This window comes from Sceloporus occidentalis, unplaced genomic scaffold, assembly GCF_023333645.1.
Source record: "Sceloporus occidentalis isolate IW3139 unplaced genomic scaffold, rSceOcc1.0.p SCAF_2, whole genome shotgun sequence".
In the NCBI taxonomy this organism is placed as follows: domain Eukaryota; kingdom Metazoa; phylum Chordata; class Lepidosauria; order Squamata; family Phrynosomatidae; genus Sceloporus; species Sceloporus occidentalis.
This window is the reverse complement of record NW_028316982.1, coordinates 145,471,037-145,494,869: the sequence shown is the minus strand read 5'-3', so window position 1 is coordinate 145,494,869 and position 23,833 is coordinate 145,471,037. Positions and strand designations below refer to the sequence as shown.

Genomic DNA, 23,833 nt, shown 5'->3' with positions numbered 1-23,833 from the left:
GCCATGGAAACTCACAATGGTATGTGATTCTACCACTTTGTGTAATATAACAGAAAATAAGGGAGTGAATTAAGATGTGCAGCTGCTCTTTTTGTCATCAACCACACTGTCAGCTTTCCTATATATAAAACAAGCAAAACCCAAATACTGGAAATATTTGAAGTATTTAAGACCTACACAGGATCTTGCAGCTGAAAACACAGTACACATGACACTGATATGTCAGTGTAACACCTTATGAAAATTTGGTGATACAGAATCAGATACATCCTATACTCAGGTATGTATTGTTTATTTAGCACAGCTGTTAGTATCCCTGGTAAAAAGTTACCTGCTTGTGTCTCAAGCTACTTGTGGGCAGCCTGACTTCTCAAGCAGAATTCAACTGCAGGTCTCTTTCACAATAATAACACCTTAGGGCGGAAAAATGAAATGCACAGATATAGGATGGGGGACACCTGGCTGAATGAGACAACATGTGAAAGGGATCTAGGAGTCCAAGTAGATCATAAGTTGAACATGAGTCAACAGTGTGATGCAGCAGCTAAAAGGCCAATGCAATTTTAGGCTGCACCAATAAAAGTATAGTGTCTAAATCAAGGGAAGTAATAGTGCCACTGTATTCTGCTTTGGTCAGGCCCCACCTGGAATACTGTGTCCAGTTCTGGGCACCACAATTCAAAAAGGACATTGTGAAACTGGAGCATGTCCAAAGGAGGGAGACCAAAATGGTGAAGGGTCTGGAAACCATGTCCTATGAGGAACAACTTAGGGAGCTGGGGATGTTTAGCCTGGAGAAGAGAAGGTTAAGAGGTGATATGATAGCCCTGTTTAAATATTTGAAGGGATGTCATATTGAGGAGGAAGCAAGCTTGTTTTCTGCTGCTCCAGAAAACAGGACCCAGAGCAATGGACAAGGAACTTTCCTCCTCAACATGAGGAGGAACTTTCTGACAGTAAGGGCTGTTTGAGTGGAACACACTCCCTCGGAGTGTAGTGGAGTCTCTCTCCTTGGATGTCTTTAAACAGAGGCTGGATGGCCATCTGTTGGGTATGCTTTGATTGAGACTTCCTGCATGGCAGGGGGTTGGACTGGATGGCCCTTGTGGTCTCTTCCAACTCTACAATTCTATGATTCTATTATTCTACCTTTATAATACTTTAACTGCCATAGCTGCATCCTAGGGAAACTTGGGATTTGTGGTTTCACGATGCACATGATGCACTCTGGAAGAGAATTCTAAATACCTTGTGAAACTATAGATCCTTGGATTCCATGGGATAGCACTACAGTAGTTAAAATGGTATCAAACTGCTATAATTGTGTAGTGTGAAAGAGATCACACTCTTTAACATCAAGTCTATGTGAACTGTGCTACACACAAGGTTTCTGCACTGGAATTTCAACAGCTGCCTACTTTATTCCTTTCAACATATGTGTAACTTTTTTGCTATTTGGAGCATCTGTTAAACAAACTGCTGGAGCTGCTGTGCAAAACCATCAAGCACTGTAGCATAAAGCAGCATGCACATGTCACCTCAAGCACACGTCTTCAGCCAGCTTGAATGCATAAGACTAAATGGTTAATCAACTGTGTGTTTTAGGGCACTTACATTCTGCCATGCTTTTATCATTAAACTTACCCATGATCATCAGAAATCTTTTGAAACAGCCTGAGAAAAGTCAGAAAACCAGAACAAGTTCATATTACCCATTTTATTTTCACCATAGGCAACAGATAACTACAACATTAAGGAAAACACAGTGACGAAGACCATGATTTTTTTTAAAGAAAGAATGTAAGATGTTCCTATGACTATCTCAAAATTCAGATTGAGGAGAATCATATTAATTCTGATATGGAAAACTCAGCATATCTAGCAACTTACTCCTACTTATTTCTGCAGGTGTTGGTATGGACCCACAGTACATGTACAGCCATGAACCTTCCTTAAATGAAGCTTGAAAATGCAAATTCAAAGGGCTTCTGTATACTTATTTCCCCCCCATTTCATTGTATCAGCAAATATACAAAAGACACATCAGAAGCTTAACATATTAGAACAGCCTCAGTCATTAACTCCAAATTTATATTTAGTAGTTGTTTCTGCAACTATGATTACAAAACTATTTTAAAACAGATACAGTATAAAATGTTGGGTGAATGATTGAGTTCACACCTTTGAGTGTCATTCAATGGGCACAGGGCACAACTCACAGCTGCGAAGCCAAATGAGAAGAGATTAGTTGGCAGCAAAGAATTCCTCATGTGAGAGAGGAGAAATTAAGGCACTGGATGCCTCAAGCGTTTAATTCAAATTATTCCTTAAATTTATTGACTGTGTTAAACTTAAGTACCTGATTAGCTTGCAGTTACTTGTTTTCCAATGAAACATGCACAACCAGCACATTAGAAGTACTGACTTTGCAAAACATACGTTTACTTTTAAGGACTAACAATAATACAAGCAGAATGAAATGAATGAATGTATTTCAAGATTAGAATAATTTTACCATGCGAACATACGAAATTTCATTAAGATTGACCAAGGACTGTCTCTTCATGAAGACAGGTGCTGTCAACAATCGACACCTTAACACCCACTAGTGTTCAAGCAACTTCTCAAATGGTAGTAAACACTTCCCATATTAGGGTACATTTCAGTGCCTGGATTGGGACAGTGTTACCCATTAATATTTCAGTGGGGTGGTTAATATAAATCTATCTGTACCCAAAATATTCTGGAGAGATGGGGCTAAAAAATAAGAAGTAGTGGAAATTGTACCACCTGTTTCCCTCCAATAATATGTTACTTCAAATATGTTCTTTTGAGTTGGCATTTGGAAACAGTAGAGAGGATAAAATATTGAAAAGGGTAGGGGTTAAAGAAATGGCGGAGAGGGGAGACAAATAAAGTATTACGTTGTTGTGGTGGCCAAAATTATAGAAATTACCCCCACCACAGTTTTCAGGGACTCCACATTTTCTTCCACACCACAACCCATTATGTATTCTGGAGGGACTGAAGAGGCTACCATGGGAAGAGACAAGGGTGGAGAGGTCCACTTCAACAAACTTTTTGCACATGGCTAAATTTGGCTCTAACCCACAGACTGTGGTAGGAAAAAATATGATTGAGGTTAATTTATGCATCTGCCCCACCCTCAGCCAAAGGTATCTCTCAATGCTACATATAATTGCTCTATACTCCCAACTGTGTTCTATGTTGGGCAATAATCTGGAATTCTGGGAGCTGAAGTCCAAAACCCCTTAAAGAGCACAGTTTGGGGACCACTGCTCTTATTATCTTTTGAATGGTTCAGAAAGGTGGGAATAGACGTTTTATTTCTACTTAGCTACTAGTCCTCCTTAAATAGGTGTACTTTCAAGAATATCCACACATAAATGGGGAGAAGTGCCAGGTATCTTGTCTTTGTTATTAGAAGAAAGGTTGTTTTTTTTTTTGTTCTTTACTGAAAGCAATTTGTATAATCTTGGAGGTTAATCCAGTGTTCAAATATTTCTATAACTTCAGGAGTATGATGTTTGTACTGTCGATGAGCTAGATAAGCAACACAAGAACTTATGGGATGATACACAAAACACAAGCAAGCTGTGAAGTTTCACAAAAAGACATGCATGGTTGAAAACAAGATGCCACCTCTTCATTACAAAACTTATTGCAGAACATCCGAACACAAGCACAATCCATGCATGGCCATGAGCTGACCTTTCAACCATTTGTCGTTTCTTGTGTCTGACTTTGCTGGCTTCTCTGATTGCTTCCCATTTCTCCATATCTTCTTTGTTGCACTCTCCTGGAGCAAAGCTAATTGTCTGCACATTAATTCCGACATTTAACAGCTCAATCTTGCGGACAAGCATATCATCTTTCTTTTGTCGAGAGGAAGGAGATAAGATCTTCCCACCACTTCCTCTCTCATCTGTCACGGTGGTCTTTTCAAGCAAACAAAGAAATTTGGCCTGAATTTCTGGTGGAAGACTCCATGGATCCGGAAAAAGAGCAGGTTGATATCTATCTGGGGCACCCGACAAGGGCACTTCTTTCTTGTGTGGTTGAGTTTTGCGGACTGTAAGATCATCTTTTTCTAAATCTGGAATTGCAGTTTCACCATCTCTGGGCTGGAGAACTATTTCCCCTTCCAAGTGAGGGCCTTGGTTATAGGACTTTCTAAAATACTCAAAATCTTGAACCATGACTGGATTCATATGGGAAGCACCAGTCTTGCGAACAAACAAATCATCGTTTTCCAAATCTGGATAAAAGTCTCCATTTTCATTGTTCCTTTGATCAGACCCAGGCCTAAAATAATTATTTTTTCTGCTTGTTACAAGCCTAGGCCCTGAAGCAGGATCAATTTTGGTTCTAGTTTCAGAAGACAAGTAGTCATCAGAATATTTTTGCAGAGCACGAAGAAATAAAAACTGACTGGGATATAAAAACACACAAAAATAATTAGAATTGCATTAAAAAGTAGATACCAACACCTAGTTCTCACTAAGATGATAAACCTGGGAGCATAAGCAGAGTGTCTGCAAGTGAGATTTCCATGAAGGACTTCTTCATACACAATAATTCTGTCCATTTTGGAAATTAGCATATGAAGGAGACAACTAGACTAGAACCTTTTTATCTGATTCTTCTATTTTGAAGGGTTCTTACATTTACAAAGAAATATGCTGTAGAGCATTCAATCTAGTGAGCTACCCACTACACAGATGTGAAGTACAGATCAAAATAAGGTTTGCCAGCTCATTGAGAATTAGGCTTGAAATGTAGGCCAGATATATGGCATAAATTCTGCAACTGGAATGCGCACACACTGCAACACTGAAATGTGGCTGGTTTGTACTCCAACGTCTTTCAAAAGAAAACATCCATACTTCAGAGCAGAAACAAAGCATGCCAGCAATTGTAGAAGACATGACAGCAGGGACTAGCACAGACACAAAAATCCAGTTTACTTTAGTAGGGTGAATTCAGTATGAAGCCAACACATAATGGACAACATTTAAAAAAAAAATAGAGACAAGTTCCCATGTTAACTTTTCATTTCCACTTTTAGCAAACTGCAACTGCCTCACATACAGGATAGCATAGCTCATGCAAAATCCAGCAACCTTGGCAGATCAGATGAATAATTAATTTTCTCTTCTCCAACTTGCAGTAATGATTGTGCAGCATATTCAGCTGCTTGTTTAATGAAGTCTGAGTCTTCTCTGCAACTGTTATCCAAGTTATTGGTGATGGAACTGTTTTGCTGGATTCTTGCAATATCCTCTTCAGAATCTGTGCTTTTACTACACAGTAGTACACAAGTAGAAAAGAGGGGGGAAACACACAAGAATTTGTGAGCTCTGGCACAAAAAAATATGTGCACTATTCTGTTTCAAAACACAGTTTCAATAATTGTTACATGAAGAAGAAGCATGTCAAAACTGAATAGAACAGCTATTTAAGATTCAATTTCCACAAGCAGCAGCACTGAAGATTTTACTTAGAGCTTCTATTAAATGGCACATTGATTTCAGTTCACTGATGCACTGAATGGTACTCTATTTCAGCCATTAAAATGTGTGCTTTAAAAGTTTTGGTTGCATGGGAAAAGGAGCATGCTAGATGACAAACCTGAATCCTTGTATCTCCTTATACCACTGTTTGGAAAAAGATATCCTCTTTGCTTTTTTCCAGTGCAATTCTTCCCCTGGAACCCAAGACTTAGGAAGAAACTTATGGGAAGAGTCTTTTACGTTTGACACTGCAGCATTTATTTTGCGAACATAAAGGTCATCTGTTTCAATGTCTGGAGTGCCTATTGTCCTTTCTTCTTCTTCCTCCTCCTCCTCAAAATAGTTGGAGAAGTCTGAAAGAATACTGGCTGTTGACTTGCATTCCATCTCTTGCTCCAAAGCTCTTGTCTGGTGACTGTACAAAATATCCAGTCAAGTTATACTTTCAAACACAATTTGTTGTTAATAACACAAGACAAAATTTTGTGCAAACATGCCTCAATTTAAGAAAGACTAAAATGAGTTTCCAGTATAAAAGTACTATAACAGAGTAACTAGGTTGTTATTATTTAACACTTACAATACATTCCTTTGACCAAAACAAAATTTTAGGAAAGAGATAACAAAAGCCAGAACTGTCTACCTTGGGGGCAGATTTTATTTTCAGAAATAAACTTTCACTAAGGTATTTTTCAGCACAGTTGCCTCCTCCCACCAACTCTGGTCCACCTCGGTGCTTTTGAGTATCAGATTTACAAGTACCACTCTGGTGGCATGAAGAATTTCAAGTATAAAAAATAAAATTGACTGGTCTCCTTTACACCAAAACATATAGTACCAAGATATCCATATTCACACTCAGTCGTTTCCTCATTATAATTCCAAATTCAAGCTACTTTCATATTGATAGATCATCTGTGGGGATCTGCAATGGTACATTCTGTTCTGCTATTCTGACAGAAATCTAAAAGTATATTTCCCTTATCTGTTAGGATAAGCAACAAAATGAAATGAATGCACCTTTTGATCAGCTCCAGTACAATATGTAGCCATTTTAAAAAGGGACTCCAGGAAAAAAGGAAGGTTTTACACAATGTCTGGGGCACAAGAACACGTGCAGGGGAAGAGAACAAGGCTACAATAATTCAAAGTTTGAATGTAGCAAAACTTTATTTATACCCAATTTAAAAACTGCATTATTTATGTATATGGCAACTTTTGTTGGTCATTTATGGTGATGCTAAGATGAACCTATCATGGGATTTTTTTGGCAAGATTTGTTCAGAGTGGGTTTCCCTTTGCCTTCCTCTGCGTATGTGTGACTTGCCCAAGGTCACCTAGTGGTTTTCGTGGCTGAGTGAGGATTCAAACCTTGGTCTCCAGAGTCCTAGCCCAACACTTAAACTACTATACCACACTTGCAGACTACTGCCTCACATTCTTTTGTTGACAGGCAATGGCTGGGATAGTATAGTAAGCTTAATTTAAGAATATTTTACTAGCACTTCTTTCCTCCTGCAGCCTCCCCCAAGAATCTCTGGAGGATTTGGGGAGAGGATCCAGCTTTGATCTAAGTGTGGTTGAGCACAGAGAGAAGAGAGAGTTGCCCACAAGTAATTTAACCAAATTGTGGTCAATTCTACCCCCTCAGCAGACCATTACACATCATACCCTTGTTCCAGAAGCCCCACTCCAGCCCTCTGGAAGAGCTTTACAATAAGGAGGGGCAGGAAAATCTTCTTCTGTAAATCTTTAGCCTACTTAATTTAAAAACCTTATCTTAGAATCAAAGCCAATGAACAGAAGGTTTACTCTTAATTATCCACCTGAAGAGCCAAAAGCAACACAGTATTACAAGTTACATAAGAGAGCAAAGGGTAAGTTATGTTTCAATAATGATTCATCATTTTAGTAAGCTTTAAACAGAAACTTACAGGATACCTCCTTTAAAAAAAGAAAAATCCCTCTATCTCAGACTAAAACTTAAATCTTTATTTCATGGTATAACTATGGTTAAGAAACAGAAAATTTACGATCTTAAAAGCATACTGCAGATTCATGAGCTCCTACTGCTAGACAAAATCCCATTTTATAATCCATGGTATGTTTTAACTATGGCCTAGTATTGCATCTCCACTGGTGTTAACCAAGATTTCCCTCATTAATGAAGTTTTGAAACCCAGGGTGTGATGTCTAAGAGGAAATCTGATTAGCATCAGTGAAAATCCACCATGGTGAAAGCAAACCATATAAGGAAATGGGAAGAGAAACTGCAAAAGAAGGCAGAGACGGTATCTATGTCCCCATCACACTTCTGATCTCCAAAGGCAATGTTATGTTTGCATCAAACATTTCTGTGGTATCAACCCTTGGCCCAATGGGAGCATTTAAAGTACCAAACAAATACCTTGAAAATGTTCCATCTGGCTCAGTAAACATAGGACTTGCCCAGCTTCTTCTGTTATCCTCATTCTTCTCTGTCCTTCTTTTCCTCAAGGGTGCTGGCATATATGTTGGGGGTTTGGCTTTGCTGGGTAAGAAACGATTGAACTCTGCAGCAGGCTTGGGTTCAATTAAGGCAACTCTGCGGTATGACATGTCATCTTTATGGGGGTCATGCATTCTTGCGTGTGTTTCAGAATCTAAGTCACTTTCACAATCTTAAAAAAACAAAACAAAAGAAATCCTCTAAGTTGAAAATTCAGCAATGGTAGCTTATCAAATTACAAGCTAACACTGGCCCATGTGTTCTGAGATTGTTGCTGCAAATGTGCAGGACAAAATTTATTTTCAGGAGCCTGCCATGACACTGTGTGAAAATCCGCCTTGCTAAACTTCAAGTTTAAATAATCACACTACATTCAATGCATTATTTTCTCATTCACATCTTATGTGCAAAATGAGCATTAATCTTCAGGCATGTGTTATAGTTAATTATCATTCTTAGTAAAACGTGCATGGCCAACATCAAATAAAATTCTATTTCTGAACTGAAATATATTTGTTCAGTTGATTTTTCAGTGCCAGAATAGACTGCCAACTGCATGACAAAAATTGCAGTAACTGACGGGAAAGAGATAAAGGTACTGTACATATAAAGGTATGTATAAAGCCTTTGATAATATTAGCAATCTTGAATTCAATTGTGAATGAAAACTGCAACTTAATTTCAGAAATCTCAATAAGTAAGGTCAAGATGTAATATTATTTTCTCTGTACAGGTAATACATTTATAAAACAGAAATTTTTTTTAATGTACTGATGGAGGATTTGTATGATCTCATCCCCTTCCCCACCACCACTCCCTTCTCCTTTTGTGTCGTGTCTTTTTAGATTGTAAGCCTGAGGGCAGGGAACCCTCCAATTAAAAAGATTGTATGTACAGCGCTGTGTAAATTTACAGCACTTTATAAATAAAGGTTAATAATAATAATAATAATAATAATAATAATAATAATAATACATGGCTCTATGGATACTGTGAACTGCTAAAAAGACAAATAAATGGGTCCTAGAGCAAACCAAGTCTGAACGCTTCCTAGAAGCCAAGATGACTAAACTGAGGCTGCCTTTTTTTGGCCATATCATGAGAAGACATAACTCACTATAAAAGACAATAATGCTTGGTAAGGTAGAAGGCAGTGGGAAAAGAGGAGAACCCCATTAAAGGTGAATAGACTCAATGAAGGAAGTCATGGTTTTGAGTCTGCAAGACCTAGGCAGGGACGTTGACAATAGCTTGACTTGTCGAAATCGTCTTGACAGCAGTTAACAATAACAACAGAGAAGTGCTAAAGGTCCTCCCTTCTGTACTCTGTTACATGACCAAAATCAAATGTTACACTAACATGGCAGGAGCAGCATGACAGAACTTTCTTTCCCTCCTTCTTGTAGCTCTCAGTGCCACTTGAAAATAGCCTCTCGTTGGGTTCCCAGTCCTGTGGAGGTGATTTGTGAGGTTTATGGAGGAGTGCAGTGGGGAAAGGAGATTGCCTCTTATCAAAGCAGTTTCATTGGTGTATGTTCCCTACTCATACTTAGACCTATATCTATATCTGCACAATCCCTAAACAAGATCATGAAAAACAACCACAAGCTCTGAAGTAAATTTCAAAAGTTAATCCAGAAGCTCCTGCATGAGAGATGGGCCAGTGTTGGATCATCACCTCAGTAAAATGACTTCAGCCGGCTCTGATAAGTTAAGAAGTGTTTCTATTACATAAACATGAAGGGGTGGGAAGCACAAATATGTCAAACACATTCAAAGTCCTAAAAGCAGATTTAAAGGGGATTTTTACATAGATTTCAAGAAGACATTATGAGTTTCAGTGATCTGTGCCAGGGTTGTTGTTTTTTTAAATTTACAAGGTAATAAATATGTGCCTGAGTTTTATGACTTTACGCTGCAAGCTCACATGAAGGAATGCTACTAAGCTGTTTGTTTTTGTAATGTTTCCTGCACATTCCAGCAGAAGCTCTCATTTCTAGTCTGACATGGCACAGTTCAGATACCAGTTTTCTATCTCTTTACATGCTAAATTACCTGCAAGCTATTTGGATACAAACTAAAAGGAAACACCCATTTCTCCCATACGTCTGCTTTACAAAGGGTACCAGCACACAATGTGGCTTTTTGGTATTATGTAGTTTCCCATTCCAGAAATCTCAGTTGGTTTGCCTAGTATTTTGTTTTTCAGGGACTGGTGTTTAAGGGACAGCTTTCCATCTAACACTTATCACATATTTTCATACACATCCTTGCTGTGGGAGCAAGGGCAGGAACATTTTTTGTGCAAGGAAGTTTCACCCATACTCAGCCTAAGCATACTTTTCTCACAGAGGCTGCCTCAATTTACACTACTGTCAGAAATCTATAGTCAGAGATCCTGCTCCAGCCTACAATACCACTGTTTCGAAAGTTTCTTTCCCAGATATCTTGATCAACCATGGGATACAGTCGCTTCTGTCTTAGATCCCATGTGAATCTTTTCCCTTTTTCTTTAGCTTCTCTCTCAAGCACTTGCTGTTGCCGTCCTTCCAGCCTCTGAAACTTCCCTGCATTTTCTTTTTTTAAAACCATCAATTCTTTGTTCAACCATGTTTTGGCTAATTCATTTTAGACCTCTTTTCATGAAGCATTTCAAATGCTAGCCTCAATTGCTTTCCCGCTAATAATCACGCCAGCTGGATATTTCTGGACGTTGTAGCTGAAAAAGCAGTATTTCTAATTTCTGGCCTTTGTCCTCCTCTCCTGTCAGGAGCATCTTTTTTTCTCAGTCAAAGAGACTTACCTCCTCCTCCACAAAGCAGGAAAGTTTCCATACTTTTATTGTCTTAGTGTTCCCGCATCCCACTGCATATCTCAGTCAATTTCAGACTAATTTTAAAAGCCATTATTAAGGCACAGATTACTGCTTGCAGTATCAGAAATCTAAAAGTCTCTTTTGAATGGTCTCCCACATATACAGTATAAAATAAAGGCACACTATTCCTAAATCTAACCTGCATCACGAATTGCTGGGCAGAAGAGGCTGAGATGAAGGCTCATGATTAAACTAGAGTTAGAACTTGGGGCTCATAACTTTCAAACTCGTTGTTTACAGTTTTAACCACTATGTTTTGCAGAGCAAGAAGCATACAGAGAACAGCTGAGAAATGTTTCTGTTGCCTCACTAGCTATTTTCACTTGGTTGCTCATCAGCTAGCAAATACTTGTTCAGGAAACTATGTTTTGTTATCAGACATTTCAATAGAAAACTCCCAGAGGGTGGTTGTTTTGTTTTTTGGAAACTGGGAAGAAAAGATAGGGTAAGTTAACAAAGGAAGCCAGCAAGATATAATTGTTTCAGTGCTGGACTAAGACAGTGGGAAACCAGGGTCTGAATCCCTGCTCAGGCATGGAAGCCCATTGGGTAACCTTGGATGAGGCACACTCTCTCACCCTTAAAATAAGACCATAGCAAACCTCCTCTCTATAAATCTGGCCAAGAAAAACCTATGAGAAGGTCACCATACATTCGAGTCAACTTAAAGCACACACGCTAGAAAGCAGCAAGGTTTAATTCATACAGTTCTTGTCTGCTCAGTTCTCTCAAGTAAGCTTGCATCCTTCCGAGGTCACTAAAATGAGTACCCAGACTGTTGGGGGCAAATTAGCTTACTTGCTAATTAGCTTACTTGCTGTTCACCGCTATGATCTTTGGAATAGCGGTATATAAATAAAACAAATTATTATTATTATTATTATTATTATTATTATTATTATTATGCTAATGAGACTTATATGATTATACCTTCACTGCCACCTTTCAAAGTTATGTCTGATGAGAAACTTGCAGATGACCTTGAGCCAAAAGAATCCAAGCTGTCAAATGAATCGTCTCTCTTATGGCTGCTAGATGAAGGAAGTGTGTCACTACGTTCCAGATACCAAATATCACCGTATCCGCTATCCCTTCCACTTCGCTTGGGACTACAGGATTCTCCAAGAGCCTGTAGGGGAAAAATTTTATGTTCTAAAAGGTCATTTTGCCTTTTAATGCTAGTTTTGCAATATAAGATACAAACATTAGTTGTATTTTTTTTTTCAAAAATGTATGTAAGTGGTTTGGAACAGAAATGAAACATAAACATACTTTCTGCTTTATAAACTGAATACACATTTGAAAAAAACATGAAGCGTTCTGGAGAAAATTCTGTGGTAAGTAAGCCTGTGAGTAATTGCTAGCAATGAGCCAATTGCTAGGGATGAACAACCTGACATCAAGGCCCAACTCAAGTTTTCCAACTACTTATGTTCTTGCCTCCTTTCCTGTCCCCAACTGCAGTTACTAATACCAAAACTGAGAGTCATGTGTAAAATAAATGGACGGTGTAACAAATAAACTTGTTGGCAATCCAGCTAGAGATTAGGGACAGAAGTATTAGTTGGCCCACCACTTTTCTTCCCTTCCTCTTTTCTGATAAAAACAAACAAATAAACAAAAGACCCATGGTTAATGAATAGGGCTGTGATGGTGAACCTATGGCATGCGTGCCATGGGTGGCATGCAATGCCAATTCACCCTGCACGGGCCAGAGAGAAGGAGGAACAGGCACACATGTGCCCGTTTCTCCTCTTCCCTGCCTTTTCCTGGCCTCCAGCTGTCTCTCCAAGACAGCTGGAAGCGAGATAGCTGAAAGCCACAAAATAGCGCTGGGAAGGAGCCACATGTGCGCACCCCTGGCTACTCCTCCCAGCCTTCAGCTGCCTTTCCTAGACAGATGGAAGCCTTGAAAAGGGCATGGAGAGGAGGAACAGGCGCATATCACCTTCACCTCCCAAGGGTGGGGAGAGGAGGAGGAGTAACTTGCGTGCACCAATTGCTCCTTCCCAGAGACCTTTCCCGGCCTCCAGCTGTCTCCAGAGGGACAGCTAGGAGCAGGTCAGTGGGAAAGAGGAACGACCATGTGCCCACTTCTTCTCCCCTTGACAGGCCCTTCCTGACTTCCAACTGCCTCTGGAGGGACAGCTGGGAGCAGGGAAAGGTCCATGGGGATAAGGAACGGGCATGCACCTCCAGAGGGCAGAAGCCCCACCCCCAGGGGCAGAAGTCCTCCCCCCTCGCCAGCACATGGACCGAAAAAGGCTTGCCATCACTGGAATAGGGTATTACATAGATATGAGAACAAATATATTCAGTCTTGCTAAAATTCCCTTTTCTTCCTTCAGTGTCTTACCTTTGTCAAGGCTTGTCCTAATAATTTCTCAAAGGCTTTTAAATTGAGGTGTGGTCCATTATAATATGGGTTGTTGTGTGCTTTCCTCCCCAACCAATATAATGTAATCAAAACCTAAGTTAAAAAAGAATTGAATAGAAAATATTGAAGAATCATGATTAGACCCAAGGATGGGGAAGATTACAAATAGTAACACTCCACTCTAACTTTTCTGCAACAAATGGTGGTATCATAATAGTTATTTTCTCACTTTCAAGGTAGACATTTCACCTTATTCCATTTTCATGACCTGCTTTTCAGACACTTTCTTCAAAGTGATGGTCTAATCTACATGCACTCTACATGGGGCTACCCTTGTGCTTAGTTTGGAAACGTCAATTAGTATAGAACATGGCAGCCAGACTGGTCTCAGATAAGACTAGAAGAGACCAAATAACAGCGATCTTAAGATCACTTCACTGTCTGCCTATCAATTTCTGGGCGCAGTACAAGGTGTTGGTCAGCATCTTTAAAGCCCTAAATGGCTTGGGTCCAACCTATCTTCAGGGCCGCCTCCTTCCGTATAATCCACCCTGTGCACTCAGGTCCTCTGGGAGGAATTTGTTGCAACGTATAAAACTAGATTGTCTGCAACTACCACTTCCAGATTATGGAACGGCCTGCCGGATGAGATCCATCACATTACCACCTTAAACAGCTTCAAAAAAGCTTTCAGCAGGCCTTTCCTGAATAGACAAAAAAAGTCAAACTGGGTATACTCCTGACTTCTGCCACAGCCACTCTCGATGTGTTTCTTAAAGTACTGTATATACTCGACTATAAGTCGACCTCGTGTATAAGCCGAGGGCAGGTTTTGGAGTCAAAATTATGGATTTTGATATGGCCCATGGATAAGTCGAGCATAAAACTTAGAGGCATGTAAGAAAGGATGTAAATGAAGAAGCAAAGGGAAATTATGCCAAAGAACCTGCAAAATTCTGGCAGGCATAAATGTCTGTGTTCACCATAAAGACTGGATGGATGATATAGTAGACGGGGGTCAGTGCTCCCTGGACAGACTAAGCTTTCACCTTTTGCCACTCTACACAGAGAATGGGATCATTTCTTTTTTAAAGAATAAGAGTTAAAATACAGTACTTACATACTTATATACTTGTATACATGTACTTATGTACATTGACCTGTGGATAAGTCGACCCAGGGTTTTTTTTTTTTGGGGGGGGGGGGCAAATTGTTGACTAAAATTTCTCGACTTATACATGAGTATATACAGTAAGTTTTATGGGAAACTGAGATACAAGATTGTATGTTTTAACATGTAAGCTGGCCCAGTTGTGTTACACCAATAGGCTGGGATACAAATCATCATCATCACCATCATCATCATCATCTAGTACTTTATATCAATTTATGAACATTCAACCCATAGGTCCTTCTTCTATCTTCTGTCTCTATAGAAGACAGTATCTTCTATCAATCTTCTATCATTCTCACTCCGGGGAATAGTAGTGGAAAACATTAAATATTAGTGAACCTGCAAACATGAAGGCAGTCCTTTATAAAAGGTACTGAAAAGAAGGTGGAATTTCTTCTATGCCGAGTATGTACACTTGCTGCTCCCATATAGCCTCTAGATACTTTCCATTTCCACCTAACATCAAGAACGAATGGACTAAGGGGAAGATATAATTTGGTGGGGAGAAACAGAGGATGAGGAAAACATGCTTAACCTCCTCTCCATCCACAGAAATCATGCTAGGGAAAGGAATGCAAGGGAAGGGTTAAATAACAAGTTCTCAAGCCCAGGTCTTCGGCTATGTGACTAGTTTTGCCCTCAGCCACTGCCACTCCTTGCACTGCTTTATTAGTTTCCTGCCATGTGTAGGTCAGGTATGTGGCAAACATAATTGTTTCTCCACACACTGCAGTTTCTAGTTCATATTGTTTGGAAGACAGCTGGCAAAACAGAAATAAACTCAATAAGATAAAATCCCAAATCTATAGTATTGGGTTTTTTTCCCAACAAAAATCTTTTTTACATATCAGTCAAATAAAAGAAAGTGAGAAAGATCCTTGTCTTACATTTTTCACTCTTCTGTTGGTCTCTTCTTGCCTGCAAAACAAAACAAAACAAAAAAAGAAGTCAAACAAATACTGATAATTTAGAGTTACAAATACTAACAGTAACTATACAGCAAAACTACCCAGTATATGAACATGCACTAACATAGGAAGAAAAGATCAGAAATACCTTGCCTTTCCCCTCCAATGATGAGATCCGAGGTGGTATACAAATAATTTAAACCAGTGAAGGTTAAAAACACACAAATTATCACACCCCTCAAACGTTTTAGGTCATTCAGAGTCACCTAAAGGGGAGAGATCTCTACACAAGTAAGGTAACATGTTAATTGACCTTTCGAATTTTAACTTTCAGGTCTTTAAGAGGAATATGAGGTATGAGACAGAGCACTCTATAAAAAACCAGCTACAAAATCAAGACAGCACATTTTAGCTATTAGAAAAGTAGCCGCTAAACTTTTGTAGCCAGATGTTGATGTGTCAGCAGCTCCTATCAGCATGAAACAATCGTCAGGGATTCTGCAGTTCAGCATCTGAGGACCTAAATTTGGGAACCACTGTACTAGACAATTTCACCACAGAAATAAAAAGTGGACAATCTTCACTTAAAAGCAAACCATTAGCAAAAGCTTGTACATCACACACACACAATTTATAACATCTGAGGTTCTTTTTTGTTGGAAACATGCAATAATATTGATATTTGTTATTTCAGTGAATGATTGGTTGGAAGAATAATACTTGTTATGGAGAATTTCATGCAATTAAGAACTTTTTGTCCAAATTTTTATAACTTTATTGTAACTCTCATGCATGTTTGACTGTAGTACAAGTAGAGTCACCTGACAAGATCTCAAATCATACTTTTTTCATTGTGAAGTATTATCTTATGCCACATACCATGTGCCTCCTCATGACCATATGAAATTAATCATCATGTGTTTGGAATGTGTGCATCTGAGAGTTGGGTAGAGTATTATTTCTCCCCATGAGAGATGCCATGGGGATCAGAAAACTGACCTCCCTTTGAACAGCAATTCCAATCTATGATGTTTGAAAGAATATCCTTATCTGTTTTGTGCCAAAGTGTGTTTAAAACCATCAGAGGCTGGGGTGGGGAAGGAGAAGGTCACTTGTTACAGAAAGGCTATTTCTGGCACCAAGCTCATGAAAGTTCATGGCTGGTAAATTAAAAAGAGGTTGTACCATTTTGCATGAGTGAGATGTATCTAGAAATGCACCATGGAATTACAAGTCTGAAGGAGAATTGTGGTACAGATGTCACTTGTTTCCATTAATTAATCAAATGAGGCAAACTATGTTGAGAGTTCCACAATCCCTTGAGTAGTCTGAAGTTCTTTTCAAGGCACACATACGCTGGAAAGCTATGCTTCATTTCTCCTATAAATCCATTAAGAAACAGTACAATTCAGTAATAGGGAAACAAGTATGCATACACAAGCATGCATGCACATATGTGCACACATGAACAGTACCATCTTGGAAAACAGTAGCCCTTCTTCAAATTAAGCAATTTGCCTTTAGAAATCCCAAGCTCTCCTTTATCCATATGCTAAAATAGTCAGGATTATCTGCCCTTTGTTGGCTATGTTCTACTTGTCAGACTGCTCCCAGTTATTCCAGCAACCATTAAAAGTCCTCAAGGCTAATTTGAGCAAACCTTTAAAAAACAAAAATACGACAACACGCCTTATCAAAATTAAAAAGGCGTATGTTATTGTCACCTCTTAAAAGATGAAGAGATAAATGTTCCTTCTTGAATTGGCATGACTTCCCTCTTTTTAGAGGGTAACATATCCGGCCCTTGTGGGTGCTAACAGTGTTTGGGAGTTAAAGTACAAAAATAATAGTGTGGTGCTTCTTGTCATCTTAATAAAATAAAAAAGATACCAAATAATTTCTGTTACTGTCCCAAGCAGCAGAATTTTCACTTTCAGGACAGGTACTAATAATTAGTGCATGTTTTTCATAGGTTTCTGTATATTTGCACAATTCTTGATAACTGAGTTGTTCCAAGCAGCCTAAAAAGAAAGAAACTCCACCAAGCTTCACACCCTCAACATGATGTAATTTAAATCCTTAAGTATGAACCAGCATTTTCTATAATAAAGTCCACTAGACAAAACCAAGACACTAACATCTTTAATGTTGAGTATTCCAACCAATATAAATACTTTCTACCATACTTCATTTTGAACATGAGAATGTTTTGGTTTGCTCTGAACCCAGGGGCTAGTCACTATATGGCATACAGATTTCACACTGATTTCTTTTAAGGGTTAGAAATTCACTTGGTTAGAGAGAGGGTGCGAAGAGCAGCAATTATATACTGTTTCCTCCTTTTAGTCCAGCAAATTCTGGATAGTCTCGTCATTCACTGGAATCTAAATAAATTTTTGTGATCATTGTAGAAGAGTGGGGATCTAGACACACAAATTTAAACTACTAAATATAGAGAAGTAAAAGATACACTGGCAGCGTACTACTCCTTATCTTTAAACTGGAAAGTAAATCTTCACTTGCTTTGTTCGCACATAAACAAAGACATTTCAGAAGGCCTCCCCTTGCTTTTTCCCCCAGATTTTTTTTAAATGAAAATTTTATTTGCACAAATATTTGCAAAATTCATGAAGTCCAAAAATAATAATAATCTTGCAGCAGCTGACTGCTTTTTGACAGAGTGCCTTGACATGTCAAAGACATCCTCTTTTGATCAAGAAAAAGAAAATCTGTATATATTCTTTACATTCCTATATTAATTTCAGTCATGCTCACTTAAGTACCAGGGTGGGGATGAAAGAAAGAGTGCAGAACTATCTTTGATGCCCCCATAGCTTGTACTATTTGTTCCTTTCTTTTAAAAGGACACAGGATATTTCCTCTTGCTTTTCCAGGAAGCTGTTTGTTCTCAGAGACATTTATAAAAACTGAAGACAGCAATATTGTTGTTTTTTCCAAACATTCAGTTTTCTAGAAATTATAAACAAACTCCATCTATATTAATTTATGCCTATTATGAACATAAGCCTTGATAATAAAAACCAACATGGTTCATGAATAGATAATAATAATAATAATAATAATAATAATAATAATTTGTATTTGTATTTCCCCACCTCTCCCTGCGGATCGAGGTGGGGTTACAGCCCAATAAAAACATACAAATACAATCAATAAAATCCAATACAGTCCATCATCTCAGCAATAATAATACCAATTAAAACTAATTTATCATAGTACACGGGTTTTTTAACAGTAGATAGATGATATCCCTTAGCATGATGCCTGAGGAAGCTGTAGCTGTAGCATCTCTACTATCTGCAGCGATTTTTTAAGATCCTTACGTTCTCCCTTACCAGGCTAGATCTGCATAGAATAGGAGCTTGGGCTGCCCACTACTCTCATGATTCCCTTTCATGCACAGTTATGTCCCTTTAGCCACCTTTCTGTTTCTATGCATCACTGTCCAAACAGCTTTTCAAGTTCATCTGCCCACACTATCCCCACCCCTGGACAGCTGCACATTCTTTTCTCCCACCAACTGCTGATCTCTGACAAAATGGCTGGGCAGCTGAGGGGATGGGGCTGCTAAGGCAGCTAACTGTTTTGGGTCCATACAGCTACAAGCCCCTTGGAGGGGATGTCAGGCCAGCAAAAATGAAGTACAAATACCCAATCTCACCACACGAGTACTTTTGTTCTATTTTCTTTAATGTAAAAAGAAATTTGACAACATGTCTCAAGCAGAGCCATAACAATACAGGAAAGGCATTGGGACTGGATGAATTCAAAGGATCAGTCTACTTTAAAACCTTTTATCTTGGCTGCCTGCGATTAGAGCTCACGGCAGTGATGGGGGGGGGGATTTCATATTATCATAGAGTTGAAAGAGATCCCAAGGGCCATCCAGTTCAACCCCCTGCCATGCAAGATACACAATCAGAGCACCCCCCAACAAATGGCCATCCAGCCTCTTGTTTAAAAACCTCCAAAGAAGAAAACTCCGCCACTCTCCGAGGCAGTGTGTTCCACTGTCGAATAGCTCTTACCATCAGAAAGCTCTTTCTAATATTTAGGTGGAGGCTATTTTCCTGTAGCTTGAATCCATCGCTCCATGTCCAGAAGCAAAAAACAAGCTTGCTCCATCTTAAATATGACATCGTTTCAAATATTTAAACATGGTATCATGTCAAAAAGAGCCAGCATGGCATAGTGGTTTGAATGTTGGACTACAACTCTAGAAACAAGGGTTTGATTCCCCACTAAGCCATGAAGCCCATAGGTGACCCTGGGCAAACGCTCTCAGCCTCAGAGGAAGGCAATGACAAACCTCCTCTGAACAAATCTTGCCCGCTAAAACAAAAAAAAGAAAACTACGCCGGGTTACAGACCGCCTCTTTGGGGCGGGCTGTACCCGCCCCTTTCCCCGGTGTATCGGGGGCTCAGTGTCCAGAGCGGCAGCCGCTGAGGCCCCAATCCGCCACTTTTTGGGCTGCGGGGAAGCAGCAAAAGGCCGCTTCCCCGCAACCTGAAAAGGGGTGTCCCTGGGGCTTCAAGCCCCAAGGACACCCCGCAGCGGCGGGGAGGAGGAGAAAGGGGCCACTTGGCCCCTTTCTCCTTTGGTCTGCTGGGCGCAGCCGTCTGAAGGCTGCGCCCAGCGGACCAAACCAGGAAGGAGCTCCGGAACGGAGCTCCTTCCTGCTCCGCGGAAAGGGCGCATTATGCGCCCTGGCGCGGAGCGAGGACGTCACGTCCGCACCGCCCCGTATAGAGGCAGCGCGGTCGTGACGTCCTCATGGCGGCGGCCATGCGGAACGGCCGCTGCCATTTTGTGCGCGCAGAGCGCGCACTAGGGTTAGGGGGTGCAGAAGCACCGCCCCTTTCTAACCCTAGTATGCGCTCCGCGCGTACTTTCATGCCCGTATGTAACGGGCCTACGCCATGATAGCTGGAAATCACTTTAAAAGCACACAACAACAGCAACCATGTCAACATTTCTTACAATGTATCTACTAATTGTACATTCAGTATGCTATGTTTTTATTTCACTATTCATCCCAAGATAATACATGAGAGAAAAATTACATATCACATTCAACCAGCTGCTTTTCTTAATGAATTATTAATGCATGCATTAGTTTATATACCCAGATACCAGCAATCTTTCTCAAACATAGCAAAGGGTAGAAATATGAGTATAGGGAGGATTCTATTTTAGCCATAGTGGTCTGTAGGTGAGGCTATGATAGTGGCTTGCCAAAGGCCACTAGCATGTTTAGCTGGACTTGAATCTAGTTTTCTCCAGGCTATGTCCAACACTCTGAAGTTTATTGCACAGGTCTTCTGGGCCGTTCTCAGAACGGCCCAGCAGGAAACGGAACGAGTGGGGGACGGATTTTACCACACACTCCAGTCCCTCACTCGTTCTGTTCCCCCTCTCTTTTGTTCTCATTCCGTTCCAGAGGGAACGTTTTTTGAGAACTGTTCTGAACAGTTCTCAAAAATTCCCCCCTCTGGAATGGATTGAGAATGGAAGAGAGGGGGAGCGGAACTAATGAGGGACTGGAGTGTGAGGTAAAATCCGTCCCCCACCCGTTCCGCACTCGTTCCTGCTCCTTCCATTCCATTCTCAGAACGGACCCAGGAGGACCTGTGAGATAAACTTCTCTGTCTGCAACACTGGTTAACACAGGCACATTTGAGTCATCAAAGCCCGTTATAGACGGGCGTAATAGTACGGACTGGGTCTGTACTAGGGTTAGAAAGGGGCGTCACGTCTTGACACCCCTAACCCTAGTACGGACCCAGTCCGTACAAAATGGCGGTGCCCTATACAGATGGGCGCCGCCATGACTACGTCACCACCTTGCCGCCTCCCAACAAGGCGGCGAGGTTGTGATGTCGTCGCGCTGCGCGAGGGCGCCTAGAGCCCCCTTTCCACGGTGCGAGGAGCTCCGAAACGGAGCTCCTTCTGCAGTTTGCATCACTGGCACAGATTTTAGACGGCTGCGCCAGCGACGCAAGGGAGAAAGGCCCCGTTCTCCTCCCCACTGCCACCGGGTGTCCTTGGGGCATGAAGCCCTAAGGACACTCCTTTCCAGGCCACAGGGAAGTGGCCTTTTGTCGCTTCCCCACGGCCTGGAAAGCGGCGGATCGGGGCCTCAGAGGCTGCCGCTCTGGCAGCTGAGGCCCCGATCCGGCGGGGAAAGGGCTGGTTACAGGCCGCCCCAAAGGGCCAGTCTGTAACGCGCCGAAGTTTCCAATCAGCCAGTGATACAGTTACATCAACAGGAACATCAAAACCTTGAGACTTCAGTGAGGAAGAAAATGACACAATACAGCCTTCCTTGGTATCTGTGGGGAATTGGTTCCAAGACTGAAATCATGGATGCTCAAATTCCTCATATAAAATGTAGTATTTTCATATAACCTATGCACATATTTTAAATCACATTTAGACTACTAATAATACCTAGTTATAAGTAGCACATATACCTATGCACATATTTTAAATCACTTTCAGACTACTTATAATACCTAATTAGACTACGTACTGTATAATACCAAATGTAAATGCTGTGTAATCAGTTGTTATACAATGCAATATAATAACTATTTACATAAATTACATTCGATTAGGTATTATAAATACAGTAACCTAGAGATGATTTAAAGTATACAGGAGGTTGTGCTACTCTCTTGATAACTCTCATATGACGTCTATGACAATTACCATATGATGCTTACATTGCCAATGGGATGAGGTAATGTGATGCATGGTATTGTACATAAGCAGTGAGACATCAGACTAACCTGAACATTCTGACAGGTCTTCAGAAGGATCATCTACATCTACAGAAGATGGTACAGAAGAACCAGGTTCTGATTCCAGATACTTAAGCTTTGTAAGAGGCTCAATAATACTAACATCAGGATCTGCGGAGGTTGAGGCTGAGGATCTTTGAGCACTGAAGGTCAAGGCTTCACAATTGCAGGTGCTTTAGTTAGAAACATTGTTACAGGAAGCTGTTTCTTTTTCTCATCCAACAAATCTTGCAGTGGCTATAGGTATGTTGTTATCCCTTGGATGATACAGAGGCTTTATTTCATTGAAGGATCTTACTCGAAGATCATATCCTTAGATACTTGCACCTTTCAAAAACAGCTGCAAATATCCAGACTCCAGATGGCTCTGTCTCTTCTAAATCTTTGGCATCATCATCATCACCACCACCATGATCTACTTCCTCAGATCTTTGAGTTCCTCACTGATAGGGGGTTCTCTAAACTCTTCTATGTGTTCCCCAACCTCAATGTTGTCCTCAATCATGTCAGAGAAGCCATTCCCACCATCTTCCATTGCAACATTCAAAATATTCCTGAAGGAACATTTTCATAATGGTGAAACCTCTGAAATCACTGACTACCTCACCCCATAATGGTTTCCAAGATGCATTGACATTAAAACACCTACCGCCTTTGAATCTCTCCCATGAAACCATGATACTGCAGTCAGGTTTAACATCAAGGGTGACACAAACCCTTCTAAAGGTGAGGTGGGTATAAGTTACCTTCATGCACTTAATGATACCTTGATCAAGTGGCTGCAGCAATAATGTAGTGTTAGGAAGCAGGAACATCATTTCCACATTCTCGTCAGCAAAGCAGAAAGATAAGTGATGGCTGGGAACCTTGTCAGTTATGAGATGGACCTTGAATAGCACCCCCTTCTAATAATAATAATAATAAATAGTTTATTTATATCCCGCTTTTCCAATTTTGATCAAAGCGGTGTACAAGTTTAAGTAAAAAATACATCAAAAATACTTCTCTTCTAGTTATTTCTTCACTTCAGGAATGAAGCACTGATAGAGGCATGAAGCTATTACAATAACAGGATGGCCATCACCCAAGCCCTCTTGTTGTGTTGTTTTTTGTTCTTAAGGGTCTGAGTATTGTTTGCTTGGTAGATGAGGTCTGGCTTGATCATGTCACCTGCGGCATTGCCACACAGCACCAGAGTAAGGCAATCTTTCCAGGCCTTGAATCCTGGGGCCTATTTGGCACTATTATAGATGTAGGTACAATTGAGCATATTCTTCCAGAACAACCCTGTTTCACCACAATTGAAGACTTTCTCCTCTACGGGTTTTTTGAGGATTAGTCGATGCCAATTCTCCTAGGATTTTTAAGTTCTTGAGGCTATAGCACTTTACATAGCTAGCCAGTCAATCCTTACTAGCCTTAAACTCTTTCCTCTCAATCTTCTCAGCCCCCTTCACAGTTGTACTCATAAAAGATTAGTGCTTTTTCACACATAATATTCCCATCAAAAAGGATATGCTCCTGTGACATGTCTTCTAGCCATACAATTAATGCTTTCTCAGTCTTTTGTGAGCATTTTATCACAAACCAAGACCATTTTTGTAACTGCAGGGGCAGCACAGACACTTCCACAAATTTCAGGTTCTTTCTGC

General features: G+C 40.3%; 1 protein-coding gene across 2 annotated transcripts in view; it reads right to left on the bottom strand.

Annotated features, from left to right (window-relative positions):
- The window catches only part of LMO7 (LIM domain 7), a 183,306-nt gene that overhangs the window by 58,808 nt on the left and 100,665 nt on the right, over positions 1–23,833 (bottom strand). For both annotated transcript variants that reach the window (XM_089511135.1, XM_089511136.1), the window contains 8 exons: positions 15,336–15,366; positions 13,254–13,367; positions 11,828–12,026; positions 7,942–8,194; positions 5,653–5,949; positions 5,145–5,324; positions 3,733–4,452; positions 1,645–1,674 (listed from right to left, as the gene is read on the bottom strand). In XM_089511135.1, the coding sequence (XP_089367261.1) occupies positions 1,645–1,674; positions 3,733–4,452; positions 5,145–5,324; positions 5,653–5,949; positions 7,942–8,194; positions 11,828–12,026; positions 13,254–13,367; positions 15,336–15,366 (1,824 nt within the window). The remainder of the gene's footprint in view (positions 1–1,644; positions 1,675–3,732; positions 4,453–5,144; positions 5,325–5,652; positions 5,950–7,941; positions 8,195–11,827; positions 12,027–13,253; positions 13,368–15,335; positions 15,367–23,833) is intronic.